Source organism: Cupressus sempervirens, chromosome 7 (genome assembly GCF_028749045.1).
Source record: "Cupressus sempervirens isolate cs-2001-9-10 chromosome 7, ASM2874904v1, whole genome shotgun sequence".
NCBI lineage: Eukaryota > Viridiplantae > Streptophyta > Pinopsida > Cupressales > Cupressaceae > Cupressus > Cupressus sempervirens.
This window is the reverse complement of record NC_143124.1, coordinates 880,683,078-880,710,084: the sequence shown is the minus strand read 5'-3', so window position 1 is coordinate 880,710,084 and position 27,007 is coordinate 880,683,078. Positions and strand designations below refer to the sequence as shown.

General features: G+C 34.5%; 1 protein-coding gene across 8 annotated transcripts; it reads left to right on the top strand.

Annotated features, from left to right (window-relative positions):
* LOC149550280 (THO complex subunit 4B-like) lies at positions 1–26,687 on the top strand. 8 transcript variants are annotated; one of them, XR_016354190.1, is made up of 8 exons: positions 1–348; positions 484–665; positions 1,814–1,969; positions 2,292–2,360; positions 2,468–2,664; positions 22,962–23,515; positions 23,715–24,112; positions 24,269–24,515. XR_016354190.1 is itself a non-coding variant. In XM_089793363.1 (6 exons), exons 2-6 carry the CDS (start codon positions 489–491, stop codon positions 25,878–25,880), a joined length of 768 nt encoding a protein of 255 aa, XP_089649489.1. In that variant the 5' UTR covers positions 1–348; positions 484–488; the 3' UTR covers positions 25,881–26,687. The 8 variants fall into 8 exon arrangements, 4 of the variants coding, with proteins under 4 accessions (XP_089649489.1, XP_089649488.1, XP_089649491.1 ...); XR_016354188.1 differs by having other exon boundaries at positions 448–665; XR_016354189.1 differs by having other exon boundaries at positions 23,715–24,515.
* The last annotated feature ends 320 nt before the right edge of the window (positions 26,688–27,007 follow it).

Sequence of the window (27,007 nt, the reverse complement as noted above, 5' to 3'; positions counted from 1 at the left end):
CTGCCTGCAACCATTGATACCTCTGGTTGTCTAGCGGCGAAGTCTCCGCTAAAAGTTGTATAGGTGACTAGAGAACAAAAACTTCATAAAGAAATCAAAGAAGAGTTCTTTAGGGTTTACTTTCCTACATAAGCCTGCACCTTAGTTGCCTTTCCAAATTTAGCGGAGCTGGCAGCTTTGAATGAAGTCTACGCCTTTTCTACATAGATACAACTGGAGAGATTCCTGATAATTTCATTCGTCTCTTCTTCGTTAAAGTAGGTGAAGACTCAGTAGTCTCACTTTCTTACCCCTACTGAGATTTCGATCTAAAGAGCATCGGTTTGGTATATTGCAATCCGTTTCACGGTTGGTTTTCTCTGTATATTCTGTGAAATGATTTTCCTTTTTGTACTAGTTTTGCAGCTTGATACCCTAGTTTTGTCGTACGTTTCTTTATTGCGCCAGGGTTGAAGCCGTGACTCTCTCTGTTGCTTTTATTAGCCACCATGGCGAATGCTTTGGACATGTCTCTCGATGACTTGATAAAAAAGAACAAACAGTCTGGTCGAGGAGGGCGAGGAGGTCGAGGCAGCGGTAGGGCGAACGGGGCTTCTGCAGGCCCCCTACGCAACCGGGCAGTGCTTCGATCGGCAAATCGCCCAGCGCCATATTCTCTTTCGAAGGTAAGCAAGTGAAAAATTTGAGGCTGGGTTTTTCTTTTTCCTTTTCGTGGTTCTCGATTTCTATGTAAAAATATTTTCCGAAGTGGTGAAGATGGTTTAAACGTCGTTTTTTCAGGGCTTTTGAATTCCATTATTGATTATGTAGAATATGTTTTGTATTGATCACAATAAAAATCTATTATCTTGTATGCACCTATAGACTGTTTGTAGCTTTTGAACCAAATTATTATTGTTATTCAAGGCTGTAGTCATATCTGTTATCTCTCTGACCGACAGAGTTCTTATAAGTTCTCGATGTAGTTGACCCTCTGCGGATATAGTTTTGGAGAATGTTCAGTATTAAGATGAGAGCAGATAGCAGAATCCCAAACTTAGATTAATTAAACAGATTTCTATCCTTGAAAATTCTTGAAATCCGGCATACTCTATGGGTTGTTTGCTTTGTAGCCTTCAAATTTGGAATAGACTCGCACTGGGCAATTCCATCAAGGGTTTAAACCCAGCCAGACAAAATTGGCTGCCAAATTAAATCTAGCAGAAGCCATTCATCCATAAATTGACCAAAATTGTCAAAACAGTCCCACAGGCGGCAAATGTTCTTTATTCTCTGTTGTGGTGCTGTGATGCACGAATTGGATGTCGGAATGTAGGATGGAGGAGGGAAAATATCTTGAAGGAGGGGTACCATCTTGCTTATTTTTTTCTGGTGCCTGGCATAAATAGAAATTTGGACGTTGCAATGGAGTAGGGAGGGATAGATACTTTTTTTGAGTTCTCCCTTTCGCTACACTTTTTTAAATGAGGGATGACTTGTTAGGTGCCAGGGTACACTTGACTTAGATCGAGCCACTTTTTATTTGGACCAAGTCTCATAACCTGTTCTACATATTCAATTGCATGATACATTGTATGGAAATAGAATCTAAGATGCTATCAAATAATATTTGCAGGATTTATATAAGTATTCAATGCAATTTTATTTTTCTCGCTCTTGCCCAACTTTATCAAGAATTAAAAAATGTTAATAAGAAGTGGTATTATAGCCTCTCTGTTCAGAGGGATAGTCCTGTTCCAAGGATATTTGTTTTATGGTATTATTGTTTTGGTTTGGGAATATTGGCTATCTGATGAATTCTTTGTTGGATCAGCCATTCCAGCAAGCTCCCGAGTCTGCCTGGCAACATGATCTGTTTGATGCACAGATGACAGATGCAGCTCCATCCAATAGACTTTTTCGGATTGAGACAGGAACAAGAGTGGATATAGAGAACTTGGATTATGGTGTTTCTAATGATGACATAAAGGTAGTAGACTCACTATTGCATTACTTATTTATTTTTATGAAATTTATTTCATATTCCCATGCTACTTTGGTTGCTTTTGTTCAATGATGAGTGTTGTCTGATTTTTTTTGTTATTTTCTTTTTCAGGGTAAGTATTTTTTGTTACTTTCAGCTCTCTGTCTGCTCCATTTCAAGCATTTAATCTCTTTTATTTTGAAAGGCTAGTGGAGCAAAACCAAAATAGAAAATACCAAGAGACATGCTTTATTTGTAACCAGAATCACTGTAGTTATACATGCAAAATGCTTTTCTCATTTTGATATCCGTGCCATCATTTCTGTAGGAATTGTTTTCAGAGGTTGGTGATATTAAACGGCATCAGGTTCACTATGATAGGAGTGGGAGGTCAAAGGTATTTGCAAAAATGTCCTATTGCATCCATAATCCTGGTTGCTTGCATGTTTGTGCAAGAAAGGGCATTGTTTTAATTCACTACTATTGTTTTCTGCCTGATGGCAGGGTACAGCAGAAGTTGTTTTTGCTAGGCGAGAAGATGCTGAAGCAGCTGTGAGACGATACAATAATGTACAACTTGATGGAAAACCACTAAAGATAAAAGTAGTTGGAGCAAACCCAACATTGCCACCTAATTATCCAGCTCCAAATTATCTACCTAGAAACTGGACACCAGATAATGGATTCTTGGTACCAGTGAGGTAAGGAGTAATGAGCAGATAGCGTTAGCCTTTTTGAATAATGGCTTATGTTTACACATTTATTTGCCTTCTTGTGTTGAAGAGTTACCTTCTTTTGCAGCTTTGATCATATAAAGATGCCCCCCTCTAGACGGCATTTTATTCATTCTGTGCTATATTAGAATATTTTTTAGCTTGTTTTCAAATGCTTCTGTTCCCATGCTAAAACTGTAGTATGACTGTAGAAAGCATTAAATATCATGTATGTTCTAGATATTTGTTGAATGCTTGTTCTAATTTGGTGCTAACATGTACTTCCGATCCATCTTGTTTTACTACTATAATGTGCCTTGTGTGCTGCTCTCTAAATAAATATAACAATGATGAGAAATTTGATATCAAGCTCTGATTACTTCAGACTCCAGCCATTCCCCATTGCTGAATGCTGATTGGAATTAGGAACATCTTGTTTTATTGGTCCTTGACTCCTTTCAAAGAAGATATAAGATTAAATTAAATGCACTATATTTGTTAGTTGGTAAGATGGTGATGGCGATTCTAGGAATTTGCAATGTTTTGTGTGGACTACATTTTTCGTGATTGACCATATATTCATGATAATGATATTTAAGTATAACACTGACTAAGAATATACAAATGATAGTATTCCAGCAGTGATAAAGTGAAACACATGTGATTAAGACAAAATTGCACCAAACTAATTTCTTTTTAGTAATCCTTTTGCAACTGTAAAATTTGCTTAATATACAAAAATCTAGGGCAGAGTTTTCTATAAAAAATGTATTTATTGGCTCTAGTATTACCATTATTTTGTTTTATAATCCAGAGGCCGAAGCCATATATTAAGAATCGTAGTATGACCATTATTATCCTAGTTAAAAAAATGTAATTGAATAGAGAGTGACTGTTCTCAAACTTAACAGACATAATTGGATTTGTTAACAGGCCAGTACCTAGCTAAAGATAAAATTCATTTTTTGGGTTTGTGATGGGGATTGCTTTGGCCCAAGTTTGTTGTTTAATTTTTTGGGAAATCTTGGCATTAATAGACCAAACTGGACATTTCTTCTTAAATGTATTAAGATCACTTTGTTAACGTGCTATATAGGACATAATGCACATAAAATGTTTGGGTCTGGCATGGATCTTATCTTTTTGTTAAATAATGAACTGAGATTGTCCTATTGGAGTCATCATATTAGTAGAGGCAATTCTGCTTTTCCTTTTCTAGGAAATTGTTTTGCTGGTGTCTTTTGCCATCAGCTTCTCAAGGTAATGGCCAAGAGATACTTCCTCAATCTATTGTAAAGGCTGAAATAATAATCTGAAAAACCACCTCTTCTAATAACTTAGAATAATATTTGCTAAATCTATTAGCGTACTTTATGCTCTTTAATAAGTTTATGCTGTTTATTTATGTTGCTGATTTGGGTAGGGCGTCTGGAACTTGGTATGGTGGTATGAGTTTTTTCCTTGGGTATGGCCAATGGCTATGTCACAGGGTTTGCTGAAGTTCGCCAATGATGTTCAAAATTAGGTGAACTTTATCTTTTTATGAGAAATCTTTGTTTGCCAATAAATTCTTGCAAAATCAGTTTTAGATTTTAGAAAAACTGCCTATCTTGATAGCATGGCCAACATAGATATCGCTGCATATAAGATGCAATTTAAATGAGTATGATCATCGCTTCAGACTTGGACACAACATAGGTGCGATCCTGTTTCAGACGTGATTCAATTCAAAATGTCGTGTTTCCATAGTGCTCATCTTCCCACTCAGCTAGAGGGCCCAGATGCAAGGTAGCCATTTAGTCTCTTAAGGAAAACTTCAAACTAACCCTTGGTAATGTCTATAGGTTTGGTTTCTCCTTTTCATTTTTTTGTTTGTTTTTTTTGAAATATCTTTATATGTTGGTTTAGAAATGATCTTTTTTTTTTAAATTTTGTTTTTGGTTCTATATATATATATTGATTAGTAAACGGCCAAGGCCTTGATTATATTAAAATTAATAAAAGTACAATAGAGTATCTCCTTTCAAACGGGCATTGGTAGGAAAGAATGGAGAAGAAAACCTCCAGTCTTGCTTGGTACCATAGTCTATATTATTACATTATTGGAAGGGGCATACCCTAGTTGTCATTTTCCAAATTTTATTTTAAGTACAAAAAGATAGACTAGTGTCCACTTCTGAATTTTGTGTTCATTGACGTTATACTGATCATTCATAATTCTTTGTGCGAGATGAGAGTAACAAATTCGACCAGATCTTTACATTTAGTAGGTACCTCTTCTATAGCTATATTGGAAGAAATGATTACACCTTATTAACCTGCTGATCAGAAATACAACTTAAAGAGAACGTTAGTATTGTTAGTAAAAAAGATTCGACTGGGCAATCCTCGAGCTCCTAGCTTGAAATTAATGAAATTCTAAGTTTAACCATATGGGACTAGATTATTTGAGTCAAACCAAATTAATGGTTGTTTCTCTCAAGCTCTAATATAATATTCATTTATAATGCAAGCTTTGAAAAAACATTCTTTCGACTAAATAAGAATCATTGTAAACTTTTGAGTCCTAGTGAACCAAATTTTTATATAGAGGCATTGTATTTCTCTGGGATTAATCTGAACTTTGTTTATCAATATTTCCATACAGAGTTAGACTATTGCCCTTGTTAACTTAATGCCATCTTAAAATAACACATTTTGAATTTGTACTTATTAGGGTCGACACTGTGGGTTGCTAAATGTGAAACATTATTTCACCCTTCTCAAATGATTTTGATCATCAAAATCTGCTCAATTTAACTTTCAAGATAGTATGGAACTTGATAATCTTTTACATTTTGAAGACAATTTCCTCTAACACATCTAAATAGATAAGGTAGAACCCGGTTTAAATTTAACAAATTTGAAATGAATATTCGTCCTTAACAATACAACCCTATTAGCTTACATCATTCGAAGGAGGCAAAAGGCAAAAGCTAATCCCAACAAATTGATATAAAGATAACACATATTTTTATTTATATCGAAAAGAATTTATAGACCGAGTTCTTAGATAAAAGAGTACCCGAGCTATTAAACATTACTACCAAGCTTGTAGACCTCCCCCTGAAAATGATGCTATTTTGATGTATAAAACAAAATCCTATATACAGATCTGACATAGTCCTCCATATATACAAGGACTCAAAATAGAACTTACTATGTATATTCTTATTCCGAATTAAGAAACTTTGGTTACATATATATACCATGCTTGTGGCATACATGACCTGACATTTTTTCAGAACCAAAGCCTACAGAGCTAAGAGGAGGAGATAAAAGATCAAACCAAGAGCTAGCTAGACACAAAAGGCCGATGGTAGGCAAAAGATACAAAACAGGGGAAACCCCAACCATTTTTTTGGAATTCAAAAACAAAACATTCAAATGGAACCAACATGAATAAGTCATCCAGAGCATACACCTATTTCCAATATACCATGATAATTTATGTGATGTCGTTGGGATTCTTAGTTTGGAAATTTGGCGGGAATTCAAAGGAACTCTTTTCCCTGTTTGATTTTTCCATGTTGGGGTTACATAATTCCAGAGCTTCCAAATTATCAAGCACCACACCCGAATGAACATAAGACTTAAAGATGCTGAGATAGTTTCTGAGCCATTCCTTGCTACGATCTTCTTCGATCCCTCTCCACCTAAGAAGAAAATGAATTTTGGCTTCCATTCTCGGCCATGCTTGAAAAAAGGCAGCATTCTCTCGGATAACTAGAGAAGGACGCCTAGTTATGATGGCCAAATCAAAACTCCTAGGTGGATGCAACACGTACATTTCTAGGAGGGGAATCCTAAATTTCTCATCTATACTCAGTATAGCTTCTTTCAGACCCACACACCAAATTGGATTAAAAACATTAAAGCAGAGTTTGATCATAGCCCACTTCTCTACTTTGGCTCTGGCCAAACAGCCTATAAATGCCCCTATAATATCATTATTAGTTCTCCAAGAGAAATCATAGTTAAAAATACCTTCTCTTATGACACGACTCACTGCAATCCTGGTCATGTCATCCACCGAGTTTAACAGTTGGTTCCATCTCTCTGGTTTTACATTACCTCGTTTAACAGTTGGTTCCATCTCTCTGGTTTTACATTACCTCGAAATGCCATGGTCCACGCCTTCGAGGCGTGGAATAAACTAATGTTAGTTTCCATATTAGGGTTGATGCTAGCTCGAACTGAAAGAAAAGGGAATAGTATAATGAATAAATAGCATACTAGCGCACTACAAGTGAAGGATCTAGAAGAGCGTGGACTAATGATGTCAACAGATGTTGCCACCTATATGGGGCCGAATTGTGATGAAACATGACGATGCCTAGTATCTTGACATGATGGATAAAATAGGGGAGATAAAAATGGGGTTAAGATGTTAAGATAGAATTATAAAAACACATCCCAAAGAAAGATTAGTACTATTTGTAAAAATTGACCAGTGTTCATAAAAGTGCTCTCCTAAAAATATGCTAATCTTCACTCCTATTTGAGGGAGTTGTTATGCTAAATAAGAAATACTTTTTATATTCTTGTTTAAAATTATATTTAAAATCTAACCGTATTTTGAAAGATCCTCGCTAATTATTTTCCGTCTAACTTAGGAGTAGAATTACATGTTAATCTAAGAAGATATGCACACACACACATATATATATATATATATGTATGTATATGTACATATATGTATGTATATGTACATATATGTATGTATATGTACATATATATATATATATATATATATATATATATATATATATATATATGTATGTATGTATATGTATGTATATATATATATATATGTGTGTGTGTGTGTGTGTGTGTGTGCATATCTTCTTAGATTAACATGTAATTCTACTCCATGCAGCAAACTTAGGGAAAGACGGAAAATAATTAGCGAGGAATATATATAATATGATTTATACAGGGTATTATGGATTATATATGTATGATTTATATAGGGAATTATGGGTTTACTAATAACATATATATGTATGTTTATACAAGGTATTATGGATTTACTAATCACACACACACACACACGCACACGTGCACGCACACACATGCACACACGCACACACGCACACGCATGCACACACGCACGCGCACACGCACGCACACACATACACATGTTTGTTTATATAGGGTATTATGGATTTACTAATAATATAGATGTTATGTTATTTGGACTCGTATATCTGAATTGTTCTTAGGGCTAATTTAGGTGAATTATCTAATTATATTTAGAGCTGTTACTTGATTTCCGATTTGTTTTCTTACGATTAAACATTAAGAAATATAATGTGTGCCAGGAATTCCTTTTAAGACTATTGATCATTATAGCTTAAAATATTTTCACCATTAGCACCCTTATTTGCTAGCTGGTTTGCCTTTTTGTTAACTCTCCGGAAAATGTGGAAGATCTGAATATCTATGAAACGGTCCAGAATATTAAGCACTTCTTCCAGTTTCGAGTTTAAAACCCAATTCGCAACTTTCTTTTCCTAATGGCATTTAGGACAATCTGAGAATATCCTTAAATAAAAATCTTTGATAAACCTAAATTTAGGCAAATTTGGAGACCTTCTTGCAGGGCTTTTAGTTCAGCTAGATTGTTAGTTGTTGGTTCTATGGATTTAGCCCTTTTAGCAATCCACTTACCTGACTCATTATTAGTGATACATTCGATTCCAGCAAAACTAAGATTGCTTGTTGAGGCTTCGTTAAAGTTTAACTTGGTCCATCCAATTGGTGGAGGGATCCATTTGCAATTCTCCTTCGCCTCTTTATTCTTTTTTAATAAATAAGTGGAGGATTAATTAGAGTCTTCCAGTTTTTTTCATTAATCCATCCCAGCTTGAGAATGATCCTTCCTCTATCTGAGTTTTCCTTATATGAGTGTTTAAAGTCTCAACTATACATGCCTCAATTTTTTTAATAATCTCTATTGTCTGCAAATCTTGATCACGGAATATTCTCCTATTTCTTTCTTTCCAAACCTCCCACATAAGGATAGATGGGCAAATATTCCATATTTTATTGTATATACCTTTACTACTATTTGTTGGCCAGCCCTTAAGGAAATCAACTAGGGATTCCAGCATGGGAGTGGTCCAACTCAGCATATGTCCGAGCCATTCCCAATAGTATTGTGTATATGTACATCTATATACGATGTGATCAATATCTTCATTGTCTTGCCTACATAGTACACATCTTGATGGACCCTCAATACTTGACTTTTGGAGTCTGTCATCAGTTAGGATCCTCTTTTGAAATGCTAGCCATAAAAAAAAACCTGACTTTGGCAAACAGGATGAATCCCAACAGAGTTTTAGTGGGATATTCACTTCTTCTCATCTTTGGGTATTAGTGATAGCTCTATATACATTTTTAACACTATACCTGCCATCTTTTGAAGCTGCCCAGATAAGATTGTTGTTTCTTTCTAATTGCTTTATTTTCCTTTTTTGGATTTTTTTCGTATACCTTTTTTAACTACTGGATCCATATCCAAATTCTTCACAGATTTCCATTCCCAACTTGTGATTTCATTAATAATTTTTTTGGTTTTATAATCACTGACCTTGCACCCCCATTGTTTAACTAATTTCTCTTTGATAGTCTTTGGGAACCCCATACTAACTACTGAGGGGTATTCATCCCATGAATCCTCCTAGAATAAGGCTTCATCACCCTTACATCCCATGTGAGAAATTTACTAACAAGGGCTCGGCTTTTAACTATAAAATTCCATCTTTTGGATCCTTTAGGGAAGATCCTTATTCTAAAGATTGAATAGGGATCATCAACATTAAGGTATTTGTTGTACATGATTTTAGCCCATTTATGATCCCTTTCTTCAAAAAGGTGCCAGGTAAGTTTAGCCCCTAATGCTTCATTTTGCCAACTTAAGTTTTTTATGCCTAAACCTCCTAATTCCTTTGGTTTACATACATTGTCCCACTTTATGAGGGCCAATTTTTTTTGAATCAATAAAGTCATTCCAAAGAAAGCTTTTGAGCTTTGCTTCGAACTTCTTATTGATATGTTTAGAGAGAGGAAGGCAAGACAACGGGTATGTTGGAAGTGTGGACAAACCTGCTCTAATCTTGGTAACTTCACTAGCTTTTGTTAGCCATTTATCTTTCCAGCTTCCTATCCTCGCATCCATTTTTTCAAGAGTCATATGCCAAGCCTTATTAGATTTACTGCCTTTTTCTAACTCTATTCCCAAATATTTGCATGGGAATGCACCTCTTTTATACCCCATAATGTTACAAATTTGCTTTTCAATTTCAGGTTTGGTGTTAATGAGAAAGATTTCAGATTTTTGGTTCAATATTATAATTTAATATTTTTAAACTTTTAATTAGATTATAATCATATATTATCTTTATTTATTATATATTAATTTCTGCCAAAGGCAGATAAACTAATGCATTCTTTCAATTTTTTTAACAATTAGTGTATAGAATTAATTTTTTTAACAAAACTTCTATAATTTAAATTTAATTTAAATTTCTTCATAATTTAAAATACCATTATTTAATTTTTTTTGTAAGTAAGAAATTCAAAATTTCAATAAATAAACAAATTTATGCATTTAATTACATTGTTCAATGACATCGTAAACTATATAATGACAATATGACTGCACCATGTTTTGTAGTGTCCATTTTATACACAAATACATTAATTTGTCCATGTTTGTTTCCCCACTAATATATGTCTTTTCAAAACTAAGAGATTCAAACTATCTCTAAAACAATTTATTTTTTATTCTTATTATCATTTCCAATTGTTGAGAGTCCTTACAAATAATAATAACCACGAAAAAGTGGATTGGAAAAATAAAAAGTATTTGCTGACATAAGCCATTTATTTTTTCCTATACAAACAAAATAATATGCACATTTTATTTCATTTATTATTGTCAAATAATGACAATCAAACCATTAGTTGGTTTACTAATAGCTCAGTTATTTATAAATATAATAAACGATTAAAGCATGGTTATCGAGAAACCCGTCTCCCCCCTGAAAGACACGTCTCGGAGATAGAGATGCTTCTTGGAGACTTTTCGCATCTCCGAAGACCTCAAAAAAGGTTGAGGACTTTATGACGAAGTCTCCTGAAGTCTCCTAGTCTCCTAAATCCAAAAAGTGAAGTTTCCCCAAGGTCTCCTAATAAAAAATAAATGTAAAATATAATATTAAATTATTTTATATATTTTTGCCCTTATTTTAATTTTTTTAATGCAAAAATTGAGACCAATGACAACTTAAATGATTTTGAGAGCATGATAGCTGAAGACATTGAGATGGATGATCACAACCTTGTGGAGTAGATCATAGTACTAGTACCATCAATATACTAGTACTAGATAGATTTCTGGTTTTTGTTTACTGTACTAAGTTTGCTCATTTTTGTTTGCATATCAGCAATTTAGCATCAAACTATACTTTTGTGAATTTAAAATTAATGATAATCTCATCAATTATCAATTTGATATGATGACGATCATATGCAATATTCGGAAACCAACTATGACTATGAGATATAGTAACGTAATTATGTGAGTTTTGAAATATTTGACTCAATATTAATGTGACATTGCTATTATTATTTACTTTAGTCTTTTAGTTTTATAGTATTACTATTTTGCATTTAGTATTAGACTATTTAAACTATTAAAAAAATTGCCGTCTCCAAGTAATCTCGTCTCCTATTTTTGAAAAATTGTAGTACTGGTACTAATACCAGTACCAGAGACCTGCAAGTCTCCTCGTCTCTCGGTGACCTTGAATTAAAAAAAAAAATTAATGTAGCTTAATTTTTTTGTCAATTTTTTATATATTTTATTAATTATATATATTTTTTGGAATGATAAAAGGCAATTGACATAATTTTAAAATATTTTTGAACATAATTACAATTTTGTTTTACCCTCGTTTAATGTGTAAGCACTTGGAGTAAAAGAACAGGGAAGAAAACCCCTGGTCTTCCCTGGGACACTTGTGTCATTCTACTAAAATGTACATTTGCCCCTTATTTAGAAAGGGGACTTTGGGAAGGCATATCGTCCTTTACTTATAATTGGAGTGATGATACACATTTAGGGTACACTTACCCCTAATCCCACTCTTACATATAATTGAAATGATAATATAAATTTGGGGTACATATGTCTTTAATTTGGGGATTTGAGTCTCCTGCTTGCTATGCTTCCCTTTGACAGAGCTAAATTTTGTTTCTGCGTTTTTCATTTTGACTAAGATCTTCGTTATTGTATTTTGCAATAGTGAGCATAGGATGAATGAAGAAAACTTATTAAAATTAAAGAAAATCAAGGTTTAATGCTGAATTTATCAAACCATATGCATCTCTCCAGTTATGAGATAAACACGCCTTAGTTTTCAATTGCCATTTAGAACACTTCTACTTGTGTCTTTGAATAAAGAGAATTTACATTCTATCAAAAACATTACACTTGTTAAGTTTAGCTTGAAACACTTATTGATAATACCCTATATTTGTTTTGGGATATTAATTAATTTATTGATAAATCTTTGTATATCCATTAGGAAGTAATCTTTCATTTTGTCTATCCATATAATTGCTTTCGAGCGAAAGTGTCAATAGAGAAATTAGACACTCATTCTAGCCAAGTTAAGGTCACCTATGTCAAAAATTGGAAAAAAATGGAATTGGGGAGAAAGGGAGCTTTACAGAGAGAGATGTCATGCTAAAATGCCAAACTGAAGGAAAAGGATGAGAAAGAATACCAATAGAAAAAGGAATAATTTAAAAAATAGAATCCAAAACACAAATATATTATGGAAAAATTGAATATGCATTAAGAAAGAGATCTAAACTACACCTTAACTCGAATAAAGCTTCAAAATATATAAGTTTTTGATTAGATAAACAGGGTTTACAGGGATCCTGAAACTCGAGAGTTAATACATATCAGGCTGAAAATAAGCGTTAGAAGCCTAGCCACAAAAGAAACAAGTCTAAAGTCTGAAGTAGCACAAGGCCTAGCCAAATAAACAAAGGCCAAAGAAAAGGCCAAACCAAAAAGACAAAACGAAACAGCCAAAAGCCAAAACGAAAAGCCAACCAAAAAGGAAAATAACAGGAACTACTCCTCGATCTTTCTTTCCAGCTCCTGCATGACCTGTGCAGCCTCCTGTGCCATCTTGTTCTTCTCGGCCTCCTACTGGTGAGTCCTGAGATCTTCTTGGTCCAGAGTAGAAAAGGTGATACCAGTGGTATTGTCTTCATCGGATCTGGCTTTACCCCTGTCTTTTCCTTCCACATCCCCCTGCATCCCCCAAAATATATAAGTTAGTCCATATGAATTGCTTGAAATACTTATTGATAATACCCGTATCATGCCTGTGATATTAATTCATTTAATAAAAAGTATTTCTATATCCATAAGGAAATAATCTTCCATTTTGTCTACCCATATAACTGCATTCAAGCAAAAGAGCTAATAAAGGTATTGAAGACTCCTTATGTTAAGGTCTCCTATGTCAAAAACAAGGGAAAAAAGAAATGGGGGAAAAATGAGTCCTACAAAGCAAAAGACACCAAGCTAAAACATCAGGTTGAAGGAAAAAGATTAGAAAGGAAACCAACGAAAAAAAGAATCTTTGAAAAAACATAATCAATAACATAGATAAGATCTGAAAAATTGAATGCTCATCAAGAAAGAGAGCTAAACTAAACCGCAACTCTAATAATGCCTCAAAATGTATAGCAAGTCCATATGTTAAAATCATTAATGTTTACACAACCACAAGTATGAGATTATGGTTGAGCATTTGAGTCTAAAGATAGCGACAATAAAAAATATACAATCTTAGTGTTAATTACATATGACGATAATTCAAATACGACATATGACTATTATTTTGTCCTCAGAGTCTTCAGAATTCAAGCCTTTTGCAGCCTTGGCCTTTCTTTGACTACTTTTGTTCGTATACATCTATTTGATTCTGCTAGACTTGCAGAGTTCTGGTAAGATGAATTTCATGCGCTCCAAGTCACTCAGGTCCAAAGATGAGGGAATATGATATCCATAGGCTTTAATATATTCTTCTAACCAAAGGGTGTATCTCCCTTAATGATATTGGACCAACGTAATAGAAAGTTATTGTTCCTTTCCATATTTGGCCAAAGTCTTTCAAAGGTAGATATATCTCTGATATTAAGAATGAATCATCTAGTGATTTTAGCATATTCTAAACTTCCAACAGGTGCTTCCATATATGCCTTAGGGTAGGGGAACTCTCCATTAAAATTTATGCAACTACATTATTGAGGGCTTTAGAGGCAATTTTTAACAAAGACTGCTTTACAGAGCGCTATGATGCCCCATTTGACCAGTTTAGCCTAAAAGATATAGGCAATGAAAGTATTGATGGTGTTATTATTGGTTCTCCAAGTGTTCTCATAACTAAAGTGTCTTTCTCCAAGCACCCTTTCAATAGCTTGTTTGGCTAGGTCATCTATGATGTTGAAAAGCCTGTTCCAACATTTTGGTTTACTGTCCACCATGAAAGCCATGCTTCTAACTTTTGAAGTGTGGTAAAGCACAATGTGGGTATCCATTGGCAAATTGAAAGCTTGGAGGGAAGATGAAAAGTTAAAATAGGAAAGAACATCTAGATTGTTCCCGATTTCCGGTGTGAAGAGTATTGTGCTAATGAAAGGAAGAGCCTCGAGGTTAGCTAATCACAAAGAATACATGTGACCTATCACTTAAAGCATGTGGGGATATTGCCAAAGTCACGACTCATCCAACAAGGGAAAGGGAAACAATGGTGAATCTATTTAATCATGATGATAGGGGAAGATACTAATCTAAAGAAGTGGGATAAATGGTAAAATAAAGTAGATAAATAAATAAATACAAAGAAACAAAAAAAATGTAACTAAATAAACCGATCACAAAGCCCCTATAAATTGAAGAGTAGGAGAAATCATTGTCTCGAGGTTAGCTAAGCACAAAGAATACATGTGACCTATCACCTAAAACATGTGGGGATTTTACCAAAATCGTGACTCATCAAATAAGGGAAAGGGAAACAATGGTGAATCTATTTAATTTATGATGATAAGAAAAGATACTAATCTAAACAAGTGGGATAAATGGCAAAATAAAGTAGATAAGTAATTAAATACAAGAAAACTAAAGAAATCTAACTCAATAAATCGATCACAAAGCCCTATAAATTGACCCATTAATTAGAATAATATTAAAAATATTAATACTTTAAAATCATTTATTATTTTTTATAAATTTATTTCTTTTCCATATTTTTGGTTTTTCTCTTTGGCTAAGAGCCAAGGATTAAGGGGTATCCATTTTGCCCAATTTGCTTGGGGCATGATCTCGACCTCATTCCTTTTTTAATGTCAAAGCCTTATACTCAACAAGATTAGATCCTTGGTGGGCTCCTTAAGAACCTTTCAACTTTACTGGTAGACCAAGTGACCATTGATAAAACATGACAATTTCACTTTATAATATCAAAAGATGAAAAATTAAATTATATGATGAACAAAAACAACTTATCTTTTAATTTCATATATTACCTATTTTATTAAATCTTAATTCCAATTAATTAAAGAATTACTTTTACCTTTTTTCAAGTTGTTAATTTAATTATTAAATTTAATGTGTAATTAATTTAAGAAAAAAGGATTTTGATATATTTTTGCTTTCATTTAAATTATTCTATTTTAGATTTCAATTTGTATATAATATTCAAATTTATTTTAATTATCTTTCTTTTTATCTTTATAAATTTAATATTTAGGTTGAATAAACTATTGTATTTTAAATATAATACAAAACATGTTAGGGTAAAATATTCGTTGTTTTCTAATTAACTTTAAGAATCTTTTACATTTAAAACATGACAATTTCACTCTCAATAAGATGAAAAGATGAAAAATAAACTATATAATAAATAGAATACAAGTCATCTTTTAAACTTTTTAATATATTTGCATTTTATTATAATTTTAGTTCTAATTAATTCAAGAATTGCTTTTACATTTTTTATCGTCAATTTAATTATTAAATTTATGTGCTATTAAAATAAAAAAATGGGATTTTGATATATTCTTTCATTTTAAATGATTCTATTTTAATTTTCAATTTGTATATAATTTTCAAATTTATTTTAACAATCTTTCTTTTTATCTTTGTAAAATTAATTTTTAGGTTGAAAAAATTATTATAGTTTAAATATAATAAATATAGTTTAAATATATAGTTTAAGTATTATCCAAATTTTAGGGGTGGCGGAAACGAAGTTGAACTCAAACATAAGATGGATACATGTACGACATGTGCGTGTTTTTGATTTGTAAGATGCAACCTGAGTATTGGGAACAACACTACTGGAGCTATAAATTAGTGAGGTCATATTTTGAGAGATCTCATGATCAAGCATCTATTTATAAGTTTTATTTTTTTGATGGGTAATAGGTCAAAGCCAAGATTAATTATTATATTTTTGTTAATATTAATTATTCATTGTTGATCTCAAGTAGACTAGAACCCAAGACCTCCCAGATGAGAGGCTTACAACTCACTGTTGTGTTGTAGGTTGTTGCCTCTATCTTTAAGTTTATAACCCATATCTCTTCTATTTTGCTCACCACCTTTTCTCATCATGATCGAGCATCTTCTTATCACTCCACAGTAGCTCTGCCTCCTTATTTCTCCTGCTTATCCCTCCTGCCCATTCCCCACCATCATCTCTTATTGTTCTTCCTTCTTATATCTACCTGCGTCAGACTACCCTTATTCCGTCACACACACCCTATAGCCCTTAACTCCTGTGATCTCCTTTTTTGTACAGTTGTGCTGGCTGTGTCACTCCTTTACCCCTGTCCTCTGTTGTGCCATTCTGGTCCTACTCATATCTCCCTCTGCTCTCCCTCTGCCACATTTGAGTTTCCCCAATATACTGACTTGTTTTCCTCTTCTTAGTCCTGTCTCCCAGTACCTTCATATGTTCCAACGTGGTGGCATTTCTGACCTCACTCCCTTTGTCACATCATTGGGTTATGCACACATACTCCAATCCACTGCACCTTCTCTGCATTTTGTTTGTGCATGGTATCCAATTATTGGGTTTGATCTCTTGACCACCCTATCAACAGGGCTCTTGACTTTCCGTCAGGCTCCGCAGTCATCCCTGTGTGTGTGTATTTATGTATTATATCAATTAAACATTTAAATATTAAGTTTGATCAAATATAAGTGAAACATGGCAATCACTATTATCCTTAAAGATTATTTTCTATGTTAAGCTGAAATTAATTGTTTATTTTAAGTAATGTGGAAAAAATCTTTCTTTATAGAATTATCAACAGTAACTGTTGAAGTCTGAGATAGCTGCGAGTCAGATCTTTCTACCTGCGATGACCTGCAATTCTGTAGCTGCAATCTAGGTCAAGGATATGCCAAATTTCATCCACGAAACTTGGATTTCAGCAAACTTTTACCATTTACAAACTTCATCAGAAATTAACGTTGTTTAGTTTAATTATTTAGCGATTGTCATACTATTTTGACAATTTTGCAGATATATTAATCATATTTGAAAATTAATTAATTTATAAAAGGTAAATTTAATGGTGACTTTTTTTGGAATTTTTATCCTTGCCAAATCCCATCTGAATTTTATGATCAATGAACTCGAATTCGAATTCAAACTTTGTGACTTAGGCTGCAGTAGAGACCTGAAAATCCATGTTTATTATAGTTGAATCCCACTATATGCTCATAGGGGGACACTTGTACCTTATCCCATGATTTAGTGGGCAACTATGAGGATAAGCTCATAGTGGACAGCTATGATATGACAGTGCCCCACTATGATAGTGGGCAACTAATCTTATCAAACAAGTTAAGATATGATCATATCTAATCATAGTGGGCAATTATGATATTTTATATATTGAATAGCTTAAGTCTCCAATCTATATATTGGGAGCTTCTTGTATCATAAAAAATAAGTTGGAGAACAAGTTAGAGACTTTGTAGATACATGCTTATTGATTGACTGTGTGAAGACACCAATCAGAAGCATTCATCTTGTACTTTTTTTGAGAACTGAGTAAAGGAACTATTTTTAGGTGTGGCTGGGTTGTTTCCTTCAGTGAAGAGGATTTTTCCTAGGATAATCCATGTCATCTGCTCATATGTTGTTCTGGTTTTCTGCATATTGCTGTTATGTGATATATCTGATAGTGGACAACTAATCTGATCTTCATAGTTGCCCACTATCATAGTTGTCCACTATAAGTTTATCCTCATAGTTGCCCACTATATCATAGGGGAAGGTTCAAGTGTCCCATTATGAGCATATAGTGGGACCCAACTATAATAAGCATGGATTTTCAGGTCTCTACTGCAGCTACAGACTTGCAGGTCATCACAGGTAGAAAAATCTGACTTGCAGCTATCTCAGACTTCATCTTAGCAAGAGAGAGATCTTCAAAGTGCCAGAACCTTATCATGTCCCACTGTGAGCATATGGTGGGATCCAACTATAATAAGCATGGATTTTCAGATCTCTGCTGCAGCTACAGACTTGCAGGTCATCACAGGTAGAAAAGTTTGACCTGCAGCTATCGAAGTGCCAGAAAAGATAGCTGCGGGTCAAACTTTTCTACATGTGATGACCTGTAAGTCTGTAGCTGCAGTAGAGACCTGAAATCCATGCTTATTATAGTTGATTCCCACTATATGCTCCTAATGGAACACTTGTACCCTATCTTATGATAGAGTGGTCAACTATGAGGATAAGCTTATAGTGAGCAACTATGATAGTGGTCAACTAATCTTATCAAACATCTTATCATATAGTGGTCAACTAATCTTATCAAACATCTTATCATAGTGGGCAATTATGATATAGCTGTATTTGAATGGCTAAAGTCTCCAATCTATGCATTAAGAACTTCTTGTATCATCAAAAATAGGTTAGAGAACAAGTGAGAGACTTTATAATTACATGCTTATTTTAACTGTGTGAAGACATCAATCATAAGCATTCATCTTGTACTTATTATGAGAACTCAATAAAAGACTCTAGGTGTGGCTGGGTTGTTTCCCTTAGTGAAGAGGGTTTTTCCTAGGATAAATATCTGTATCATCTGTTCATATGTGTTACATGGCTGGCTCAATATGTCAATGGCAATTTCTTGAAGGTTTTTAGCTGAAGGCACAAACATTTGCCACCATCTATTTGAAACAAGGAAAAGAAAAAAAAAGATTAGTCTCATTTCCACCTTTAAATCTAGAAAGTCCATAAGCTGCAACATTTACCTGGCTGCATTTTCTTACGACCTTCTTTGCAGATTTGGTTTGCAAAAATGGGCCCTCTTGCATTTATTATAGGCATCCATTTCAAGCAATGTATATGTGACATTAGTGGTCATTGTCAATATCACAGTATATAGGCCACTAAGAACCTCTTCATCTGCCTTGAAATCATCACGGAAACAAATTGCTGGATTGAGATAATAGGCTGCTGCATGGATGGGTCTATGAAGCTGATTTTGCCACCTCCTATCAACTATGTCCCAAATGGGGCTATACTTGTCCTCAACTTCTACATATTTGGCTCTAATGGCCTCCTTGGCCTTATCCATGCCCTCATATATGTAGCCTATAGCGGACTTCTCGTTAGCAACTCATAGGAGGGCTAAGAGGGGGCTCAATGACGCACAAAACAATTAAACAAAAAATAATCGAGTGGATGATTATATGATCACTAAAATATGAAACTTTTCAAAGTTGCACAATGAAAATAAAAACAAAATATGCATAAATTAAATTTTAAATTTTAAGTGTTTAAATTACCTCCACAATCTCCTTACAAGGGGTCCAAAAACCACCTTCATCATAAATGCGTTTTGTTGCATCTATCCCTGCAAGGGTGGTGGCATGGGACAAAGAAGAGTCCATTGTGGACCAACAAACATGCACCTCAAAGCTAACCTTGAATTTAGCCAAGATTTTAGTGTGATAAAATTAGACGTAGATCTTGTGATATTGGGATGAGCCAACTCCTTTTCCCCATGTATTTCCTCATAATTTTGAGGACCAATGCATGATTATAGGTGAACTTGCAATTTTTTTTGGCCTTATCAACACATGATTTCACCCAACTAGTCTTGTCAATATCCTCTAACATGAGGTCAAAGCAATGGGCCGCACATGGAGTTCAAAAGATTTTTGGGTGCCTCTCCATCAAAAGTTTTCCTGCAGTAATTTTAAATTAATTAGTAAAAATTTAGATGTGTTAAGAAAATTTCAATTTTTAAAAACTAAAATAAAAAAATTAGAAACTTAAAATTTCACTTGCAGTAACAAAATTCGCTGCACTATCATTCCCAATTGCACAACATTCTCTTCCCCTATCTCCTTCAGTTGAAAAATATGGTGGATCCAGAAAGTGGAAAGAAAACAAAATAATTATCATTGACCAATCAATAAAACAAAATTTTAGGCTTTGAGAAGTAGAAGATGATGAATCACCTCCTCAGGAAACAAGAAAATTTAGGAGTCCTATTCCCCGTCTTTCTATGGTCCAACTCAAGTGTCATTTCCTCAACCATTTCTAGTAAGAGGGGGGGCCACTCAACTCATCTTCAGTGGGGGCTTCAAACCCTGCACTACAAATGGAAACCACATCAATCATGTGCTGCCAATAAGGAGTCCTGTCACGTTTATAAAAATATTTAAGTTAGCATATTTTAACATCAAGTTAAAATTATACAGCTTATTTTCAAAGTTTAATTTAAAAAATTAAAAGTAAAACAATCAAATATAAATGAACTACCTGGCTGCAATTAGTGGAATGTTGTGAAAAACCCAAAACTTGCAAATTGATCTTCGAGCAGAATGGATCTCCTTGTTCCAACCCAAGCTCTTAAGTGAGAGCTGTGCATCAGGAATGGAATGTGGTACAAAAAAATTGTCCAACCTAGATTTTCTGACTGTAGGATGAAAAGTAATTCCAATACTACTATCAAGGGCAGTGCTACTATTAGGAATAGATACAGAAGCAGTAGCAATAGCAGAAGCACTAGGATGATAGAGAGGAAAGGGAAGAACCTACTCCAACACAACCTACTAAGCCTTGGGTGTAAAACTAGAGACATATGCAGATGCAGATGTGGGTTTACAGGAACCAATCTGAGCTAACTCTTTTAATTGTTTGTCTTAATTCCTTTTCTTGTTCATATTTTTCTAAGGCAACATAACAAAAACGTTTAGCTTTAGTACTTGCAACTTTACAAGGCTCAGCATCATGTCCACGCATGCCAACAATATGTTATTTCAATTTATTTATCCCTTCACTATGAACTAGCTTACAAAATAAGCTTATTGTTTGATTTCTACCTCTATCTGGAAAGTCTATGGTGTACTTCCAACACTCATCGTTTTGATTGCCTTTAGTGAGCTTGGGTTTGTTAGGTAGAGGAGCCATTGTGATTAGGGAAAAAATGTTTTCAAAATGTCATGGTTGCTGCAATAAGACAATTTTAACCAAAAATAACTATTTAAGCACTATAATTGATGAAGATTTAACATAAAAGAAAACCCATAAACATAGAGAAAAAATTCATCCAAAAAATCCATAAACATATGGAAAAAAATCATCTAAATCCAAAAAATTCAACTCTTACCACTTTCAAATGTGTTGATAAGTGTTGAGAAGAGCTCCTATAAACTCTTTGATGATCTAAATGCAAGTATATAGCCGCTCCAATGTCACAAATGCAAGATTTTCTCTTCGTCCTTCCAGCTGCTTGCAAAACAATGGCTCTCTATTTCTCGTTCTTTCTATTTCACACGTAAGAGTGTTATGAAAGTCCGTTTAGGGTTACGAGGAAAAGAAAAAAACAAAAGAATACAAAACAAATTTTATTGTTTTTTCACATCTGTTTTTGCCCTGCCGTGGCCGGGTCACATGCATCATGACTCGCAAGTCACATGGTCAACTGCGGGTCATGAGAGTCTGGCGAGTCACGCAAGGTGACCTGCCGAGCCAGGGTTACGGGCCATTTTGACCCAGCTGAGGCCACCTGAGTCACTGACCCGGGTAACTCGTCTGACTTGCGGTTGAGTCTCGTTTCTCTGACGAAGAGTGGCCTTTTCTCAAATTTTAATGTTTAGCCTTTTTAGTGTATATATTGCTCTTTATCAAGTTGATGCCCAATATATCTAGAAGGTGTAATTTGCTCTTAATCCTGAAACGTTTGAATGGAAAAGGGCTTTTCCATTTCTTTTTTGAAGTTTATGATTTTTCTTATCTGAAATGTGAATCTAAAGTGAACATATATGGTGTTTTTGTACACAATTGGACCCTCTGCATTTATGATGGTTCTTTTCAATATGATTTCTTATTTGACAAGCTTTTGCCCAAATTCTCCCCTCCCAGAAAAATTAGATCTGTTCTCCTGATAGAATTATAGCATTATAGCTGTTGGTTGTATTCTTTCAAACAGAGGTTTTGGAATGCACTTGTTGTTCACCATCCTAAAGTCTAGTTTACAAATGTATATATGAGCATACTTCACAAAATTATCTATGAAATATAAAGTCTTTTCCTCCATGTATTAATTTGTTTTCTTAAAATTTTACAAACTTGTAATGTAGTTGAGTTGATGTTGTTTTTTGTGCCATCTTCAAATTTGTAGGTTTTTCATTGGTAAGCAAGTTCATTTTTTTTTCTGGCAGGCCTTGAATGATTTATTGTAGAAGATTGTGAAAGAATTAATGTTATGGCCATGCTTCTCATGTCAAAGCTGATTATTTAACCGCTCATTCTAAATAGTCTTTTTGGATCTGATATGCTTGAACAATATATATCATATGCCTTTTCACCTACGACAACTATCACCTGTAATCTGACTAACTTAAAAAGAGATTCTTTTTAGTGCAGCTACATGAAGGAAATTGCTTGTTTTGAAAGCTGTCCAACACTTTCATTTACACTTGACTTGGAGTGAAACAAGATCACAACTTTTATTTTTATCATCTGTTGGTTTATACTATTCTGGTTGTTTTGTTGTTGTTGAACTCATGTCCTGAAGTATGGCTGTTTTTCCTGCAACACAAAATATTATGAAAATTTTCATGACGTGATTTGGAGCTGCAACTAGCATGATATCTGCTTGTGCAGGTTTATTACTCGAAGGGGGTGCAGGTGGACTGGTTGTGAGATTGGAACCTCACAGTCTACAGATGCTCAATTTTATATATTGAAAGAGTAGGGCTCCCTGCAACTGGATATAGATCAGATAGGGATGGCAAGGTCCACTCATTTGACAAGCCTTGAGAATTTGAGGATCAAGTTTGATGGCAGTGGGAGAAGCTATTTTGGCTAATGCTGGTTGAAGAGGGCTTTCCAGAGGAGGGTGGCAACTCTGTGCATGTTTGTATTTCATGTTGTGATTGCAATGAACAATGTTGTTAAATGTTTATGACTCTGTCAAAAATGTTGATAATTGGTAGGGATGAAAGAGAGGAAACCTGTTTTGGCTTTGCAAGGGATGTTAAACAATATTCTGAATAAGCAACGAAGAGAAAGAACTGCAGAACATGGTTGCCAGGTCAAGAAGTTCTTTGTAGTTGGTAACCACTGATATGAGATAAACTGAGTGGCTTACTGTGCAGCAAACCTGGGGGTAGATGCAAATGGCAGGGAAAATGGTGAAAAGAAATTTTTCCTTTTAAGTAAGCTCATGACTAAATATTCTGGTTTTTAAAGCCTTCCATATCCTTTTGGAGATGTAAATGTATTGATGGTAGTTGTTTGCATAATACCCTCGCAGATTAAAATATCAACATTTTGTTCATGACTTCCCATTGATATTGCATTCATGCCCATGTTTGAATAACTCCTTTGCCCGCACTCTCTGTTTGGCATGCACAGGTTTCAAAATGTTACAACATGGCAACCTGTGTCTGAGTGGTCTCCATTTCTTATTTAGAGCATTGAAAGTCTTATTTCTAGTAGGTGCAGATGAAGAGAAGACGGGGTTCTATTCATCAAGGCCTGGGCAAGCACAATAAAAGCAGAACTATTCCGACCTGTCGCACATATAAACCTATAAAAAAAAATCAATAAACTTGCTAATGTTGTTTAGCTCGGAGGAGCAGCATTCATGGCAAGCCATGTCTGAGTGGGTTCTTTTTCTTATTTAGAGAGCTGAAAGCCTTATCTCTGGTCGGTGCAGATGAAGACAAGCATCGGTCCTATTCATCATGGCCTGGGCAGGCACGATAGAAGCAGAATTGTGCTGACCTGTAGCACATAGAAACCTATGAAAAGTAATCAATAGACTCGCTAATGTTGTTCAACTCCGAGAATTAACCATTTATGGCTACAAACAGCTTTTAGAAGTTTTCTATCTACATAGTTTTAAGGTTGGTTCAAGTATAGTAAGTTAGTAACCTAACACCATTGTGTGCCTTTTGTCAATGCAGTGGGTTCTTTCTTGTGGTTGCTATGGTTCTTCATGGTTGAATTTACAGATTGTTCAACTATGAGTATGGTCTGATAGGAGTTCATCACCAAAATCCTTATTTCTTCATTTGATCTGCTTCCATATTTGGTTTTGGCTCTACCAGTCCCCTGGAGAAAGGACTTGAGCTATATATAACTGGCTATTGTCAATTCAGCTTATTTCTCAGAGTTCAAAACTAATAAAAATGTCTTAATTTCTTCAGAAAATATCTGAGCAGAATGTGTTTGCCTTACAATAAAGACTAATTGAAAATACAACTTTTAGTCAGGTGCAACATCATGCGAGGTGACCCGATGTCACCCAGTTTCTCCAAAATGGAAGGATTTCATGGTTTGCATATCTGTTTTCACATGAGTGCTCTATCACTATGCAAGGAGGCAGAAATCTGAGGTGGAAGGCAAGTGCTTGCATTTAGCTAAGGCAATTATTGTTCTTTTCCAGGAATTTCATAAGAAGGGTGAAATTTAACCAAAGGGAGATGCTCAGTTTGCTGGTTGTATGTCTACTGATGGCATCTGTTGGCAAAAACATCTGTATCTGCCTACTCGAATTATGTTGTAAGCCTCCTTTGTTGCATCTGGTACAATGCATGGTGTTTGAAATCGACATTGTCATGTTCTCTGCTGATGAGAAATGTCCAAATTATATTACTTTCTAGATAATTATTCTGGATTGCTGTCTACATCTGATCTTGTGAAAAATATGAAACTTAGTGCTTTGGTCCAAAAAATAAATGCATGAAACCTACTCCTTCATCTCCCATTTCAATTTTCAGGTTCCAAAAGTAACTCAAGGTTTTGTTGTACCAGATCAGGTAAGTGATCCAATGGTTGTGTGAGTTGTTGAAAGTCTGTCTTGGACTATAATGAAACTGAGGAGCTTTTGGAGGTCTTTGGTTTGCCCCGAGGATCATAGCATCTTCTTGTACGATTTTATCATTTATTAAAATATCACTTATCTGACTTCTCTCAACTTAGCTTTTTTTGATTTTTTTTTCCAATTGGCAGAATATGTTAAATGAGGTAATGTGTAATCAAAGATCTGCATAGCTCACTTTGCAAGGGGGGCACTTCAGTTTGGTGAACTAACTTCTCAATGTGACATCAAGAATATTGCTTCTAAACTGCAATGTACTCAATAAATCTGAATTGATAGTTTTTTCCAGTTCTTGATGTGCTTGATTGAAAATTGAGTTATGGGTTGTAAGTTAATTATATATTTCCATCTTGACTTTTATTCAACTTTGTTAATCTTAATGAATTTGCATTAAAAAAAATAAAGGTTATAGGTTGCGAGTTTAGTTGGATTTTCTTAAAGTGGTTGCTATGCTCATTGTCTATCACATTTACAGCTTTAACCTGAAATTATTGCTTATGCATCAATATGGTTATGTGATCTGCAGGGGGCGAGGCAGAGGAGCATTCCAAGGCTCTGGTGGTCGTGGTCGTGGTCGTGGACGGGGACGTGGGCGCGGACGAGGTCGTGGAAGACAGAGTGGTGAAGAGAAAAGTGCTGAAGATCTTGATGCCGAGTTAGAAAGTTATCATGCAGAAGCTATGCAAACAAATTGAGATCATGTTTTATTTCAATTTTTGTGGTTTGATTTGGGACTCAAGGATGGATACAGCTCAGGATTTAAAAATGTCTGCAGTCTAGAATTAATTGGGATGAGTGTACAAATCATTGATCTCTTCAGCTGTGCCATAATCTTAATTTATAATGTTGAAGATATCAATTAGTCCTCATCAGGTTGGTCTGGCAGGTCTGAGTCATCTAATTATTCACATTGTTTTCACTATGAAAATTTGCTGCAAACTTTCTTTGCTCGTCTCTGACCTGAGATAGTTGACATTTAAAACTCCTAAAAATTCTGATACAAGGGTAGCAACCGTACAGCAAGCTGCTAGTGGATAGCCTATAATGCACTTATCTGCTACCCTATGGAATCTTTCAAATGTATTTAGTTTTCGGGTGTCAAAAGAAGAGTCTAAGCAGGCTAAACAAAAGATTCCAAGGGATGCTGACAGTCTTGAGAAGAGAAAGTTGGAAGACTCACTCTTCCGGGATTTTGATGCATGAAGTTGTAGCTTTTACATATTTTCGATATCCTAGTTTGAAGAACAATTTAGATGGACCATCATAAGAGTTAGTTTGGAGAATAATTAAGATGGACCATCTGAAAGAGTAACATTGTGGGCATTGTGGTTAAGGCTGTTCATTAACATTTTCCAAAGCAAACTTCTAACTAAACAGTTTTAAGCTTTATCGGGTAGTTCATGTTTGCGTTTAGCAAACAAAGCATGCATGGCACATTTTACATGAATGCTCTGATTAGATTGTCTTAGTTCCATAAATTGATGTAACCATTTATTTGCAAATCCATGTATTCGTTGCCTCTAGATTACTGCATAACAAAGTCTCCCTAACTGGAAAGAATGTGATTTGCCTTCTGTGGCTGCTTCTGTGGGAATGCAACAATTTACTTGTGTGGGAATTTGTAATTATGTGGAATTGTATAAAAGCATAAAGGCGTAGTGGACCATAGTAGCGAAGTTGACAAATGTTATTGCTATAATTTAAAATAATTTCGAAGGACATAATTGACACTAGAGTTGAGAGATTATATTTTGATATGTTTTTCCTTTGCTCGACATTTGGCTGTCCAGTATTTGTCTTATTTTTAGACTTAAAATAAATT

Coding starts and splice junctions, on each gene's coding strand:
- LOC149550280 (XM_089793363.1), top strand. CDS start 489: ATGGCGAATGCTTTGGACATGTCTCTCGATGACTTGATAAAAAAGAAC. Junction 1,970..2,291: donor TTTCTAATGATGACATAAAG/GTAGTAGACTCA, acceptor TCATTTCTGTAG/GAATTGTTTTCAGAGGTTGG. Junction 2,361..2,467: donor ATAGGAGTGGGAGGTCAAAG/GTATTTGCAAAA, acceptor GCCTGATGGCAG/GGTACAGCAGAAGTTGTTTT.